The sequence below is a fragment of the Balaenoptera musculus genome, chromosome 11, assembly GCF_009873245.2.
Source record: "Balaenoptera musculus isolate JJ_BM4_2016_0621 chromosome 11, mBalMus1.pri.v3, whole genome shotgun sequence".
Classification (NCBI taxonomy): Eukaryota; Metazoa; Chordata; class Mammalia; order Artiodactyla; family Balaenopteridae; genus Balaenoptera; species Balaenoptera musculus.
In genome coordinates this window covers 56,360,539-56,376,528 of record NC_045795.1, presented here as the reverse complement: position 1 = coordinate 56,376,528, position 15,990 = coordinate 56,360,539, and the positions used below count along the sequence as shown (strand labels likewise).

The following is a 15,990-nucleotide window of genomic DNA, read 5'->3' as shown; positions in this document are numbered from 1 at the left end:
AGGACACAAACACCTCCACAAAGGCCTCCACTTTCATAACTGGGAGCTCCCTTCTTCCTCTTATTTCAACACAGTACTTATACCTTTCCTAGGCATTTGTCACACTCTGCCTTGTACAGCAGGCAAGAGCCTTAACTCTTCAACTAGATTGTGAGCCTCTTGGCAGAAGAAAAGACATTTTAAGCCTCTTAATGGTCCCCTCAGATGTTTGTTCAATGAATCTAGTCCTAGCATCTACCAGAGGAGAGAAAAATTTCAATATATTACATAGTTGCCTTTCTCAGAGAAAAGTCTGTGAGTAAAATCTCTGGAGAAAATAAATGTAGTAAGATTTGACAGCTGATTTTGTGATCACACTTAGCAAAGGCTGTCAGACAAGAAAACATTTTGACAAGAGAAAGGAGCAATATACTGCGTCCTCACTAATAACTGTCACACACACTACACACCTGTAATTGGTTTACATCAGTACTCTCTGGAGAACCCAGGGCATCCTTTCTGCATTATAATAAAGACAGTTTTGAAAATAAATTTTAAAATCACAACATCAAAAGTTTAGTATGTTGAGCTAATAGTTTTTTTAAGATAAATGAAAGGGCTTCATATCTTTTTGATACAGAGCCCTTGGCACTCAGATCTCAAGTCCTGACACCACCACAAAACACCACAAATAAATCAGGTATTCTTTATATTTCTGATATTTCTTCAGGGTTAGTGGAATCTTACCTGCATACCCACCAAGAAAGCCAATTATTTTTAACTTGCTTTAAATCACTTTCCCCCACCTTTACTTATTTGCTGAATATATAAATACTGCGTTTGCAACGTAAAGATTAATGAAATATGTGGTCAATTTTTACGGAGGTCTAACCAGTTTTTTTTCCTCTTACTAAGCTATATCAAATTTGCAGTCCTCTAAAAGTAAGGCCCTAGTGTAATAACACAAATATTACTTTCAAGAATGTCAAATGATATTTGAGAAGAGATGTTCTTTCTACTTTTGAACTAAGATTATAATCATTTAGTTAGTATTACATGAAGTAGAAAATAATAGACTTGGGTTAGAAAAACCTGATTTTTAATCCAGACTCTGTTACTTATCATGATTTACTTCCCTCATCTATAAAGTGGACCTTCTACCTATCTCAGAGATGTTTATGAGGTTAAAGTACACTAGTGCCTAGTACTGAAAAGATGTTTGTTATTATCGTCATATGTGCTTAGTAGTCATGTTATTTAAACTTTGAGCCTCAGTTTCTTTAGTCATAAAGTAATAAATAATAAGACTTTCATTCATCTTTACACTACCCTTTCAGATTATGTAAAATAACTGGCAAATGATAGGAATTCATATTGGGCTTTTCAAATTCCAGTGTTAATATATGGGTTAAAAATATTGTTTTTCCTGGGCTTCCTTGGTGGCGCAGTGGTTGAGAATCTGCCTGCTAATGCAGGGGACACGGGTTCGAGCCCTGGTCTGGGAAGATCCCACATGCCACGGAGCAACTAGGCCCGTGAGCCACAACTACTGAGCCTGCGCGTCTGGAGCCTGTGCTCCGCAACAAGAGAGGCCGCGATAGTGAGAGGCCCGCGCACCGCGATGAAGAGTGGCCCCCACTTGCCGCAACTGGAGAAAGCCCTAGCACAGAAACGAAGACCCAACATAGCAATCAATCAGCTAATCAATAAATAAATCTTTAAAAAAAAAAAAAAAAAAAAATATTGTTTTTCCAAATACCGTATGCTAACGCATATATATGGAATCTAAAAAAGCGGTACTAATGAACCTAGTGGCAGGGCAGGAATAAAGACACAGACATAGAGAATGGACTTGAGGACACGGGGGGAAGGGGAAGCTGGGATGAAGTGAGAGAGTAGCACTGACATATATACACTACCAAATGTAAAATGGATGGCTAGTGGGAAGCTGCTGCATAGCACAGGGAGATGAACTCGATGCTTTGTGACGACTTAAAGGGATGGGATAGGGAGGCTGGCAGGGATGCTCAAGAGGGAGGGGAGGGCTTCCCTGGTGGTGCAGTGGTTGAGAATCTGCCTGCCAATGCAGGGGACACGGGTTCGAGCCCTGGTCTGGGAAGATCCCATATGCCACGGAGCAACTGGGCCCGTGAGCCACAACTACTGAGCCTGCGTGTCTGGAGCCTGTGCTCTGCAACAAGAGAGGCCGCGACAGTGAGAGGCCCGCGCACTGTGATGAAGAGTGGCCCCCGCTTGCCACAACTAGAGAAAGCCCTCGCACAGAAACTAAGACCCAACACAGCCAAAAATAAATAAATTAATTAATTAAAAACAAAAAAAGAATAAAGAATTAAAAAAAAAAAGAGGGAGGGGATATGCGGATGTATGTATACGTATAGCTGATTCAATTTGTTGTACAGCAGAAACAAACACAACACTGTAAAGCAATTATACTCCAATAAAGATGTGAAAAAAAAATTTTTTTAAATATTGTTTTTCTTTAACAATAAGAATTAGTTTACAATTTAGACTTCTTTTATGATCACTGCAGTTCAAATGCCCAAACGGTCCTCTAAGGTATTGCTGGCATCTGTAAATCCAAGTTCGCCACATAGCGTTTCAATTAGCATCTCCTTCCAAGTGTGTGTTCTCTCACCAAAGACGGCTCTAGATCACTCCAGCAACCCAAATCTTCAGCTTCTGCTTATGCATTACCAACTCCTGAAGAAATACATTTGTCTCATCTGCTGAAAGTTCAATATATAATTCTATTATCTCTTTCTCTTTATTCCAATTATTCCCTAAATACTCACTACAGACTACACCAGAAATTAAACCCAATCTAGGACTGACAGATCATACCAGTCTTAGTTCCTGTCCTTTCTACTATCAGCTGTACGTGATCTTAGAGAAATTACTTAACAACAATATTAGTTCATATTTGTGTGGCAGTTTATGGTTTTCAAGTACTGTATCATTCAATCTTCAAGAAAAACCTCATAAGGGACTTCCCTGGTGACGCAGTGGTTAAGAATCCGCCTGCCAATGCAGGGGACACGGGTTTGATCCCTGGTCTGGGAATATCCCACACGCCACAGGGCAACTAAGCCCGTGCGCCACAACTACTGAGCCTGCACTCTACAGCCCATGTGCCTAGAGCCCGTGCTCCGCAACAAGAGAAGCCACCGCAATGAGAAGCCCACGCACTGCAACTAAGAGTAGCTCCCGCTCACCGCAACTAGAGAAAGCCCATGCGCAGCAACGAAGACCCAACACAGCCATAAATAAATAAATAAATAAATAAATAAATAAATAAATAAATAAATAAATAAATAAGTAAATTTATTAAAAAAAAAGAAAAACCTCATGAGGTACACAAAGCAGAAGCAGATATTATTTCCAATTTAAGCCAAAGAAACTGAGGATTTAAAAAATTAAATGATTTGGAAAAACTATTTCATTTCCCTTGTTGAGTACTTACTATATACTTAAAACTACTCTAGGTGTCATGGAGGATAAAAGTACAGAACAATCCCTGTGTGGTTAGCTTTTAACGCCACAGAACATCTCATGCAGCTGTGGATCCTTGGGATACCCTTTCTTCTCCCTGACCCTGGCCCTTGGAGAAGCCAATCCTGCTGGGGGGTCATTCTACCTCTCATCCTGCAACAATGGTCAGAATGCAGGTTGGTACCATGTTCCTAGAAGGCTAAAGCCTTTTAAAGGATATTTCATTTGACCCAGAAATCACAATTGCATGATACTATTTTAAGGAAAGTGAGAAGTAAGCAAGCATTGTTTACAACAACAAAGAGGAAACAAAAATCATCCAATACTAGAGAACAGGTTAGATAAAGTATTCAACGGAACACTACATACATATTGAAAGCTACATTAATTCATATCTATAGCCATAGAAAGAATTCTATGATAAATTTTTAATTGAAAAGAGCAAGTATATGGTTACATTATTATGAAAATACAAAGATGTTTAAATGTGCACATATAGCAAGTGTCAATCTTAGAATGAGAGGACTATAATTTTTTTCTACTTACCTGGATTTTATAAATTTTACAATAAGCATTACTTATTAATGAAGAAATCACAAACCTTTTTAAAAAATAAAAAACAAAAAACTTCAAGTTATTTCCCACTCTAACATGAATGTACAAGAAATATGAGAAGTGCATACCAGGAGTTCATCCATGCTAGTCTGACATTTCTCAAGGTTTATCCGTTTGATCGCCACTTTCTCCTTTTTAGGGGCACAAGATGCTGCTTGGACCACAGCCGTTGCTCCACTCCCTAAAGATAAATACATAAATGAGTAAATATGTAGAGGGGTAGATAAAAACAAGACATTTTTAATTCCTACACAATTTAAACAAGAGAATAATTCTTAACTTATTCTTACACTCAACAACAAATGCAGAGAAACACTCTAAAAAGTAGGGTGTCAATAAAAGCAAAAGCCTTGACCATTTCACAGAATTGTCAATAAATATCAGCACGCACACACGCACACACACACACACAAATAAAAGTTGCTAGAGTTCCAGAAGTTCTAGAATATGATGGTGTAGGCTCACATTTCCCTGCTCTTCTCCTCTAAATACAACTAAATACCTTAGAAATAATTCAACAATCATAAAGACAATCAGAAACAGACAATCTGAAAGGTGGAAAGCAGCAGATGGACTGGCTAGGACCCTCAGGGTGTGAGGAAAAGCACTACTGTAAGCTCCCTGGGTTTTTCCTTTACCTCGCACATATCCATGAGTGGGCACCAGAACAGCCTGCTTCCTGGAACCAACAGGGATAGACAAACAGAAAAATGAGAAAAATCCTTTCTAGCCAAAGGACTGTGACAGGGGAAGCTCAGTAGCAGCCTAGAGGATAGATTTCCCAATCCCTATCCAGGACAATCCACCCAACCCACCACAGCATCAGCATCAGCAGGGTCTCCGCCCCACACCCAGACCGCAGCAGGCCAGATTCACCAAAGGGGCAACTAGGTCCCTGCCCCACACCTGGGGCAACATCCAGCCAATCTGCCCACAGCAGCAGCAGAGGGGGCGGAGGGCGGTGGAGGGGGGGGTGCGGGGAGGGGAACCAGACCCACACCCACCAGTCAGCCCAGGTAACACCTGTAGAGATTAAATAGGAGTCCTGCTGCCCAGAAGAATAAAGCAGAAGATAACAGCACTGCCAGAGCTCTGAAAACTCAATTATCATAAGAATTACATAGCTCACAAAAGTAGGCCAGGACTTACACATTAAATCTAAGTAGAGTAACTGCCTACTAAAATAGAAATTTTAAATAGGATCAGGAGTCTCCTAACATCAATATCCTAAATGTCCATCACACAATTTAAAAAAAGAAAATCACATCGTCACACCAAGAACCAGGAAAAACACATTTGAATGAGAAAAGACAATCACACTGATACAAACACCAAAATGAATTACTAGTTGGAATTATCTGACAAGAATTTTAAAGCAGCCATCATAAAAGTGCTTCAACAAACAGTTAAGAATTATCTTAAAACAAAATAAAAAAATAGAAAAGCCTCAATAAGGAAACAGAAGTTACTAAAAAAAAAAAAAGCACCAACTGGAAATTATACAACTAAAACATATAATTTCCAAAATATAAAACCTTCTGGAGAAGCTCAATAGAAAAATAGAGATAACAGGATAAATTCAGTGAACTTGAGGATAAGATCAACAATTTTACTCAATCTAAACAGCAGAGAGAAAACAGACTGAAAAAAAGAACAGAGCTTCAGGGAGAAGTGGAATAATAATAAAAGCTCTAAAATCTGTGTGGTAGGTAGAATAATACCCACCCCCCAAAGGTGATCACATCCTAATCCTTGAGACCTGTGAATGTTACCATAAATGGCAAAAAGACTTGGCACATGTTATTAGATTAAGGATGGAAAGATGATCCTGGATTATCTGGGTGGGCCCAATTTAATTACAAGGGTCTTTATAAAAGAGAGGAAGGAGGGTCAGAGTCAGAGAAGATGAGACAATGAAAGCAGAGGTCAGAATAATGGAGCCATGAGCCAAGGGAGGAACCCTGAAAACATACTATGCGAAGTAAACCAATCACAAAAGACCACATATTGTATGACTGCATATATATGAAATGTCCATAGAACAGGCAAATCCATAGACACAGAAAACAGATGAGTAGTTACCAGGGACTGGGAGAAGAATAGAATGGGAGGTTACTGCTTAATGGGTACAATTTCTTTCTGGGGTGAGGAAAATGCTCTGGAATTAGACAATGATGACGGATGCAAAACACTGTGAATATACTAAAAAACCACTGAACTGTACACTTAAGAAATGGTTAGTTTTTAACACATTGTAAAGCAATTATACTCCAATAAAGATGTTAAAAAAAATGGTTAGTTTTGTTATGTGACATATCTTGATCTTTTTTAAAAAAGGGAATACTACATACTACAAACAACTTTAGCTCATAGTTCAACAATTTAGAAAAAAAGGAAGAAGCAGGAGCACTTTCCAACTCATTTCATGAAGCCAGTAATACCAACACCAAAACAAAACAAAGACATCGCAAGAAAAAAAAAAACAAAAAAACTACAGACCAATACCTCTCATGCACTTATCTGCAAAATCCTTAACAAAATGTTAGCCAATTGAATCCAGCAATAGATAATACACCACAACCAGGTAGTATGTATTCCAGGTATGCAAGGCTAGTACAATTAAAAAAAAAATCAATGTAATACACTGTATCAACAGGCTAAAGAAGAAAAATCATATGAGCATACCACTGACACAAAAACACTCTATAAAAATTCAACACCATTCATGATAAAAAAGCTCTCAGCAAACTAGGAATAGAGGGGAACTTCCTCAACCTCATAAAGAACATCTACAAAAAAAATCTACAGCTAACATCATACTGGTGAAAGACTGCCTTCCCTCTAAGATTGGGAAAAAGGCAAAGATGTTCATTCTTATCACTTTTATTCAACATAGCACTGGAAGTCCTAGACAACACAATAAAGCAAGAAAAAGAAATAAAAGGCATCCAGATTGGAAAAGAAGAAATAAAACTGTCCCTGTTTGTAGATGTCATGACCGTCTACATAACAAAAGCTTCTAAAACTAATAAAAGAGTTTAGCAAGGTTGCAAGATAAAAGATCAACACACAAAAACCAACTGCATTTCTATATACTAACAACAATCAAGTGGAAACCAAAATCTTAAAACACAATATCATTTACAATTGCTCCCCCAAAATGAAACATTTAGGTATAAATCCAATAAAACAGAAGTTCACTATTTTACATGTTTTGCATCCTCCATGCACCATCCCCCAGGTCCCCTCTTCCACTCTTCTGTCCTCTCCTAGCTGGTTCTTTAACTGCTGTGTTAGTGTACATTACACACCAGAATGGATTAAAGTGCAAAACCATGACTGAGCTTTCTCCTGAAATCCTTCAAACTGGGTAATGTTATCTCTTGAGACAGAAAAGGAGCTGCCCAAAGGCATGCGGGGGACTAAAAAAAATTTCACAGTCTCTCTCCACTTTACTAGATCCTGAAATTTAAAAGAGTATGCAAAAATATGGATTTTATTCCTACCTGTGAGGAAAAAATAAATCAAATGAACCAAATCAACTGAAGATATTTTCCCCCAAAATTCTGACCAACCGTCACTATTACAGATACATATTCTAAAGATTTTAAGTATTTTTTAGTAAGGCTTTAACACCGACTAAAGAGCTAGTCCAGACTTCATTCTGAAAGATGACTAAGGCACTGTCACCTGAACCATGGAAAATACAGGACTTTACAATTTCGTAAACCTTTTTCTAAATAAGCCCTCTTGTCAGAGTCATACTGAAAATTAAAGCTCCTTTACAGAAACAGCTGTAAGAACAGTCATTATCATAAAAATCACGCTCTCTCTCCATACAAAGATGAAAATAAAGACACTGCCATATGCTCTGAGTAATTATTCAAGCAGCCTGATGGTTTTGCAATGAATCATCTCTCTCTCCTGTTCACTCTGGTGATCTCTATCTCAACGGATATTAACCCCATCCTTCTGGATGCTCCTGCCAAATATCTTGGATACTTCTCACGTCCAATCCAATGGCATATCTCTAACTTCAAAATATGCTACACTAGCATCTGACTGCTTCTCACCACCTCCACTACTACCTCTCTCTCCTGGATAACCTCTCCTACCCTCATACCCTTACAAAACTATTCTCCACATAGCAGCCCAGGTTATCCTTTTACAACATAAAATCTTACGCAAAGCAGAAGCCAAGTACCACGATGACTTACCACGCTTCATACCATCTGATGGCCAGGACCATCCATCCCTGCCTACCACCTTACTCTCCTGATCTCCGCAACCGGTCTGCCTCTTCAACCTCCGAATCACTCTGCTCCAGCCACCCTTACCTCATTACTCCTTAGTCATATCAGTGTGCTCCTTCTTCAGGACCTCTGCTCCTGATGTTCCCTCTGCTTAGACCAAACTGCCTACAGATGACCACAATGTTCACTTCTCCACCTCCTTCAGGTCTTGCCTCAAATGTCACCTTCTCAGTGAGGCTTTCCTTGACCTCTTTAAAACTCACCTCTATCCCTAGCAGTTCACAACCCCTTTCCCTACTTTATATTTGTCCTTCATCACCACCAAAAGGGATTTCTGTCTGTCTGCTTTGCTGCTGTATCTCTAGCATCCAAATAGTGCCTGACACACAAGAGGAGGTCAGTAAATATTTGTTGAATAGATTAATGAATCAAGTAGTGGCATATATTTTCAAGAAAAAAAAATTTTGCTCATTTGGGGCAGAACAAACACAAAAATAGCCCAGTCTTCACGGGCATTACCTCATTATTACTATCATGAGCGTTACCATTTATTGAGCACTTACTCTGTGCGCCAAGTACTATGCTGAGCACTCTCTTTACTTGCACTTCTTTTTTTTCATCTAATTCTCACAATAGTCCCATGAGTTAGGTATTATTGATCTTACAAAGCAATGCAAGCAAAGGTAAGACTTAGGTCATAAATTAGTAAGATGCAGAGTAGGGCCTAGAAACCAGAACTACATGACATTTCAACACCATACTCTTAATTGGTAGGCAACTGACTCTTTAAAGCTAACATTAACTGATTACTATGTGTCAGGTTAAATTATTTACTTGCAGTGTCTTATTTAACTATTTTAATTAAAATTAAAAAACCCTAGGCCAACATTTTTAGTTGCCTAGCCAACGTACAATTTTCCCTTCTTTAATAAGAGAACTTTTACCTATTTTGCTTTAAGTAATAACATGCTTGGATAAAAAGCTTCATTTCATTTGCAAATGGCCAAATGACACAGTTCTGTCCAATAAAATAGAAATGTATCACTGAGTAAGGCTTCCAGGAAAGAAAGCCCTTTGAAAGGGAGCCAACTGAGTTGTCATGTGACTTTGTCTTTTAACCATATTCTTCTGGCCTGGAACACAAGCACAAGTCTAGGGGTGGAACAACTATCTTACAACTATGAGAATGCAAGGCACGTGCTAAATGGAGTGGAGTGAAAAACTAGGAGCCTGGGTGCCTAATGCCACCTAGGCTGCCACTCCAGTTTCCGTGTCATATAAAGGGAGCAAAAAAGTATTTTATTAAGCCACTATTATTTGTTTTCCATTACATGCAGCCAAATGCAATCCCTATTTGATACAACCCTATGAGGTTGTTGGCCCAATGCTGGCCTTATTGAAAATGTTATCAAAGCTAAGTCTTCCCATCAGGGGGAGAAAATACACTAACCATTAAGCATCACTCTATCAGTAGAACATAACGGCTTTCACATTTATGGAGGAGCTAGAGGTGGGATCCTGGAATCTGTATTTGGAAACCAATACTTTAGACATCAAATGTGTAGCTAGTGAACAACTAATGAAAATTTAAAAGGGGAGGGAAAGTAGAGAATAAAGCTGGTAGGCTGCCTTCACCACAGTATCAAAGGTAGGTGAATCACACCTTACGAAAAACGGATCTTAAAGAACAATTTTCTAAACCTAGGCTGAGGTAAACAGTAAATATTTATTGAGACTTTTAAAAATGCATGATAACACAGGACTTCCCTGGTGGCACAGTGGTTAAGAATCCGCCTGCCAATGCAAGGGACATGGGTTCGATCCCTGGTCCAGGAAGATCCCACATGCCGCAGAGCAACTAAGCCCATGCACCACAACTACTGAGCCTGTGCTCTAGAGCCTGCGAGCCACAACTACTGGGCCTGTGCACCTACAGCCCGTGCTCCGCAACAAGAGAAGCCACTGCAATGAGAAGCCCACGCACTGCAAAGAAGAGTAGCCCCCGCTTGCCACAACTAGAGAAAACCCGCATGCAGCAATGAAGACCCAACACAGCCAAAAAATAAATAAAACTTAAAACAAAAAACAAAACAAACAAACAAAAACCAAAATGCATGATAACAAAAGCCACATGGCACAGCCCTTGACAGACTGGTTTCCCACTATGCCACTATATTGTATCGTGGGCAATACAACAGGTGGCAGGGCCTTACACAGCTATACTACCATGTCCAGCATAAATCCTTAAATCCATCTAAACCTGAATAAGATCTGGAAGTAAGAAAAAAAAAAAAAACATGCAGTGATGTTCCAATAAACATTACAACAGATTCAAAATATTACAAGATTACAAGTGTTACAAGATTTCAAATCATGTAGTATTTTCACATTTTATGGCAGTACCAAAAATTAGGAAACAGAAAAAGAAGAAAAAAAGAAAGAGATAACAAAGAGATTGTATGGAGTAATGAATACAAGCTAAAAGCTTCCTGCAAACAATTACACTTAATCTGCACAACAGCCCCAAGGACATAGGTACCATTATTCCCATTTTACAGACAAAAAACTGACACTAAAACTAGTTATATAAATTGCCCCAGATCAGATAGGTAGTAAGAGCTAATGCCAGAATTTGAATCCAGGTCAGCCTAACCCCAAAGCCCATACTATTACAGTTGCTTCAACACACGTCAAATACAGTACAACGCCTGGTCAGAAATGCTAATGCAATAGTAGGGGTTAGAAAGGAGCTCAAAAACACTAAAAAGATAAATGATTAATAGTGAGACCAATACTACATCTTTTACAAGTAATCATACTTTAAGTTCAAAGCTCTGCCAAAGCATGCTTAAGATGATACAATTCTTTAAAAGGAAGTCCTTTGAATTCCCAACTTGTATGCTTTTATTATGTTCTAGGAACGGAATTTTCTTTTCTCTATAGGATTTTGCCAGAAAAAGAGAGAATAAAACCATGCGAGAAACTAACCCCAAATATAGTCCTAAGTAGCACACGTGAAAAAAAAATATAGTTCAAATAACTGTATGTGCTTTGACAAGAAAGGAGACAGCATTATACCATTTCCTTAAAATACAATCCTTTGGAAAGAGAAAATTCAAAAAGATTCCCCCAAGCCTTTTTTGCCCAGACTTCAATCATTTGTTTCCTGAAAAAAAATGAGTATAATCTGAAGAAATTACAAAGATTCATTTTGAAAACTACTTACAGCTTATTACAAAATACTGTATTCGAAACATTTTGGCATGGAAGCAAAGTTAGAATAAGCATGCACTGCTTTATTGAGCCTTGCTACTTGTACTAGGCTGTAGTTCAAGGAAAAACTTTTTTTCCTCCCTCTTGGGAAGACGGGGTGAGAGAGAGTGTGTAAGGAGTGGAGTGGAAGTACATTAGGAACTTTCAGGAACTTATTAATGAGAGAGAGAACATTTAAAAAAATTACAAAATAGGATACACAAAAGAGAATAAATCTAACTATATCTAAAAGGGTTATCTACAAAATATTTGCTCCAATCAGTTTTTTTTCATTGTAAGGATATTTCCTTTAAAAGGTGAGATTATGACCACCATCTTCCAGTTACTTCCAAAAACCAATCAAATGCAGATGCAGAAATAAGGATCCTGGATCAGGCAACAGTTGGACGCCAGTACTGGCTCTGCCCATAACTAGCTCTGACTTTAGACAGGTCATTTTACCTTCCTATGTCTCAGTGTCTTCATCTGTAAAACAAGATGGTTCACCTTACCTCACGCCTTACAAAAAACTTAACTCAAAATATATCAGAGGACTAAATTTAAGAGCTAAACTATAACAGAAGAAAACATAGGAAAAAAATCTTTGTGATGTTGGGCTACTAAATATTTCTCAGGACTTCCCTGGTGGTCCAGTGGTTAAGACTCCGCGCTTCCACTACAAGGGATGCGGGTTAGATCCCTGGTCGGGGAACTAAGATCCCGCAAGGCGTGGCACGCCCCCCCCCGCCCCCCAAAAAAAGACTGAGAGTAAATATTTGAAATCATATATCAGGTGAAGGACTCATATCCAGAATGAATACACACCCTCACACACATCTCTATAACTCAGTGAGAAGAAAACAACCCAACGGGCAACCCAAATGGGAAAAAGATTTGAGTAGACATTTTACCAAAGAATAGATATGAAAAGCTAATAAATAAGCACATGAAAAGATACTCTCCATTATTAGTTATTACAGAAATGCAAAACAAAACCATGATCAAATACCACTTCACATCCACTAGGATGGCTATAATCAAAAAGACAGACAACAAATGCTGGCAAAAATGTAAAGAAATAGGGACCCTCATATATGGCTGATGGGAATGTAAAATGGTACAGTCACTTTGAAAAAGTTTGTCCATTTCTTAAAAAGTTAAACATAAATCTACCATATGACCCAGCAATTCCACTCAAGAAAAATGAAACATGGTCACATGAAGATTTGATGTAAATGCTCATAGCAACATTATTCCAAATAGGCAAAAAGCAGAAGAAACCCAATGTCCATCAAGTGGTGTCCAATAAAAAGGAATAATGTACTAATACAGGCTACAGCATGGATGAACCTCAAAAAACATTACACAAAGTAAAAGAAACCAAACACCAAAGATCACATATTATATGATCATATTTATATGAAATGTCCAGAAAAGACAAATCTATAGAGACAGAAAGTAGATCTGTGGTTGCCTTCGGCAGGGGGTGGCAACAGGGAGTGACTGCAAATGTACATGAGGCATCTTTCTGGAATGATGGAAATGTTCTAAAATTGGATTGTGGTGATGACTGAACAACTCTGTAAATTTACTAAAAAACTATAGTACTGTACACTTAAAACAGGTGGATTTTATGGTATATAAATTGCTTTTAAAAATGAAAAAATATTATGCTACATGAATGAAGCCAAACAAAAAAGACTGCATATTACACGATCCCATTTATATGAAATGTCCAGAAAAGGCAAATCTATGGAGACAGAAAGTAGATTTGCAGTTGCCTGAAACTGGGGGTAGGAACAGGGATTAACTGTAAACAGGCACAAGGGATCTCACTGGGGTGATGAACATATTCTAAAACTGTATTATGCTGATTGGTGCACAACACAATAAATTTACCAAAAATCATTTAATTTTATATTTAAAAATGGGTGAATTTTATACTAAAAAATGGGTGAAATTATACCTCAGAGTAAAATTGTTTTTAAAAATAAGGTGGTCAAATCACATTGGAGTTAACTTTTTATCCACGGACCACTTTGAGAGTAAGATGAAGACTAACCCTATCCCAGAGGCCTGAGCCTCCCTTTTGCTCACTCACAGACACCTTACTGGTCTGAGGACACCAAATTAACAAATTTCTAAAGCTATAGAGCCTTGTGCCATCTTAATAGCAAGGGCATTAGGAACAACTACAACCCTCCTCTTCACCCTAGAAAGATGTACAACTTACCAGAAAGAAAATCAAAATTCCTTTTCTAAAATGACAAGGACCCCCTTTCCTTACTTTTTAGACATCATTTTGGAATCTCCCACTTAATCCCTTTTTTCAATATGAAACTCTGATTGAGGGACTCAGAAGCAATCAGTCAAGACAGAGGCCTAGCTAGCTGTCTTTAGAACCAACCAGTACACATCAAAGACCCAGCATGTAGTAAAGATCAGATCCATGAAGTGGCTTAAGGAAAAAGATGTTATGTGTTTCAGATAAAACTTAGCCCAGATTTGTTTTGAAACAGGAAGTAAAGTGAAAAAAAGAAATGTGACAAAGTTTCTCTAAACACCTACACGGTGCAATAAACACTATCCCCCCCCCCCACCGCCCCACCCAAGATAGCTAAGGAGTTTTCAGCCACTCTTTGTTATAAAACTAATTTAAGACTGGATGCTGATCTAGCAAAGCAGCCAATCTCCTTCCTCCAGCACACAAGGGTCTGCTCGTGTCTGTTGGATTGAGCTTCTGTTTAGCTAAACCCACCCCCTTTTGATTTCTAAAATCACTAGATTATTGTTGTCTAACAAATACTCCCCTCATCCCCAGTCCCCACCCTCCCCCAATCACTGTGCCTCTGTGAGAATTACAATCCATGTTTGTGCAAGTTTTGGTCTCTGTCAACTGGTATTCCCAGACCCCCTTCAAATCCATTCCACGCACAATAGCCAGGTCCATCGGATTGTATCATGTCTCTGCTTGAAGCCCTCCCATAACACTTAAAATAAAATTCCAAAATCCTTACCTTGGCTGAGAAGATCCCTAAAATCTGGCTTCTCCCTTACCTTTCTAACCTTACCAGTCTTCTTTCAGGTCCTAAAACACACCAAGCTCTTTCCCTCCTCAGGAGCCTTTGCATTTCCTCATCCCTCAGTAGGGAAAAAAATTTCCCTAGGCTCTTAGGACTCTCTCATCCTTCAGTGCTCAACTTATATGTAAATGTCTCAGAAAAAGCATCTTCCTTGAAATCGCCCCAACTAGGTCTCCACGTTATCCTCTATCAGAACATCTTGTTTCTTTCCTTCCTAGCACTTGCCAAAACCTATAATTCTTTTTATTTACCTACTTATTTACTGTCTACCTCCCTGACTAGAAAGTCAATTCCAAGCAGTCGTAAGTTGTGTCTACGTCGCTCACTGCGGTACCTGCAGCTTCATCTGGAGAGAATCCCCAGCTCCACCCCAGCAACGCCTGGCACTTCGTGTGCTTTCTTGCAGGGATGCGGGAGTGAACAAAAGCACCCTAACCCATCACCCCCCGAATAGGTGGCCGTGCCCCCAACTACAATACCCCATTTCTCGCACCGCCTCGTAAAGGCCTGTCCCACACCTGCACTTTTCGTTCTCTCTCAGACACATCTGTCGCTCAGGTTCAAACATCTGTCACTACACAAATCTCTGGTGAGCCTTTCAAACCCCACCCCACCGCGCCGCACAGGCGCGCCACTCAAAATCCCCTCCATGTCTTGCACGCGCTGCACAAACCCGGAGCCTCACCCACGCTCCCTACCAACCCCCGGGCCACTCGAGCGCCCACGAATATCTGGGAGTCCTGCGCTCTCCGAGCTCCCGCGGGTCCCCTCGTTCCCGCGTGTCACCCGCCATCCAGCGCGGCGCCTCCCCCCTCCACGGCGCCAGCTCTCACCTATCACCTCCTGCAGCTCGTAATCGTCCCTGTTGATGGACCAAGGAAGGGCGCTGGAGTCCTCGGACATGACGGCTGCACGGCACTCGGCCCTCCCTCAAACTCGCTGACCTCCCTCTTCTCCTCGCCGCGCCTCTCCCCACCCCCAACCGCTGCCGCCGCGCCCCCACCAACCGCCTCTGGAACAGCCACGGGTCGACGGCGCCTGGCGCCGGGTGGCCGCGCGGCAGAGCAGTGGGGGGCTCGAAGCACCCGCGGACCTCGCCTCCTGCTCCTCCGCGGCCGGCACTCCCCAGCCCGGCCCAGGTCCCGGCCTCGGCCTCCGTGGCAGCAGCTACAGGAGCTTCGCCTCGGCCCAGCCCCTCTGTCCCGCCCTCCACCCCAGCCCCACGCACGGGCCAAACTTTCCCTTCTCCCTCCACCTGCCGACACGCAGCGCGCTGACGTCACCGCGCCGGTCACGCC

At 40.3% G+C, this 15,990-nt stretch overlaps 1 protein-coding gene across 2 annotated transcripts in view; it reads right to left on the bottom strand.

Moving 5' to 3' along the window:
- The window catches only part of OXSR1 (oxidative stress responsive kinase 1), a 99,747-nt gene extending 83,849 nt beyond the window's left edge, over positions 1 to 15,898 (bottom strand). For both annotated transcript variants that reach the window (XM_036868790.1, XM_036868788.1), the window contains exons 1-2: positions 15,526 to 15,898; positions 4,173 to 4,285 (exon numbers count right to left, since the gene is read on the bottom strand). In XM_036868790.1, the coding sequence (XP_036724685.1) occupies positions 4,173 to 4,285; positions 15,526 to 15,595 (183 nt within the window). In that variant the 5' untranslated portion in view covers positions 15,596 to 15,898. The remainder of the gene's footprint in view (positions 1 to 4,172; positions 4,286 to 15,525) is intronic.
- Positions 15,899 to 15,990: the final 92 nt, after the last annotated feature.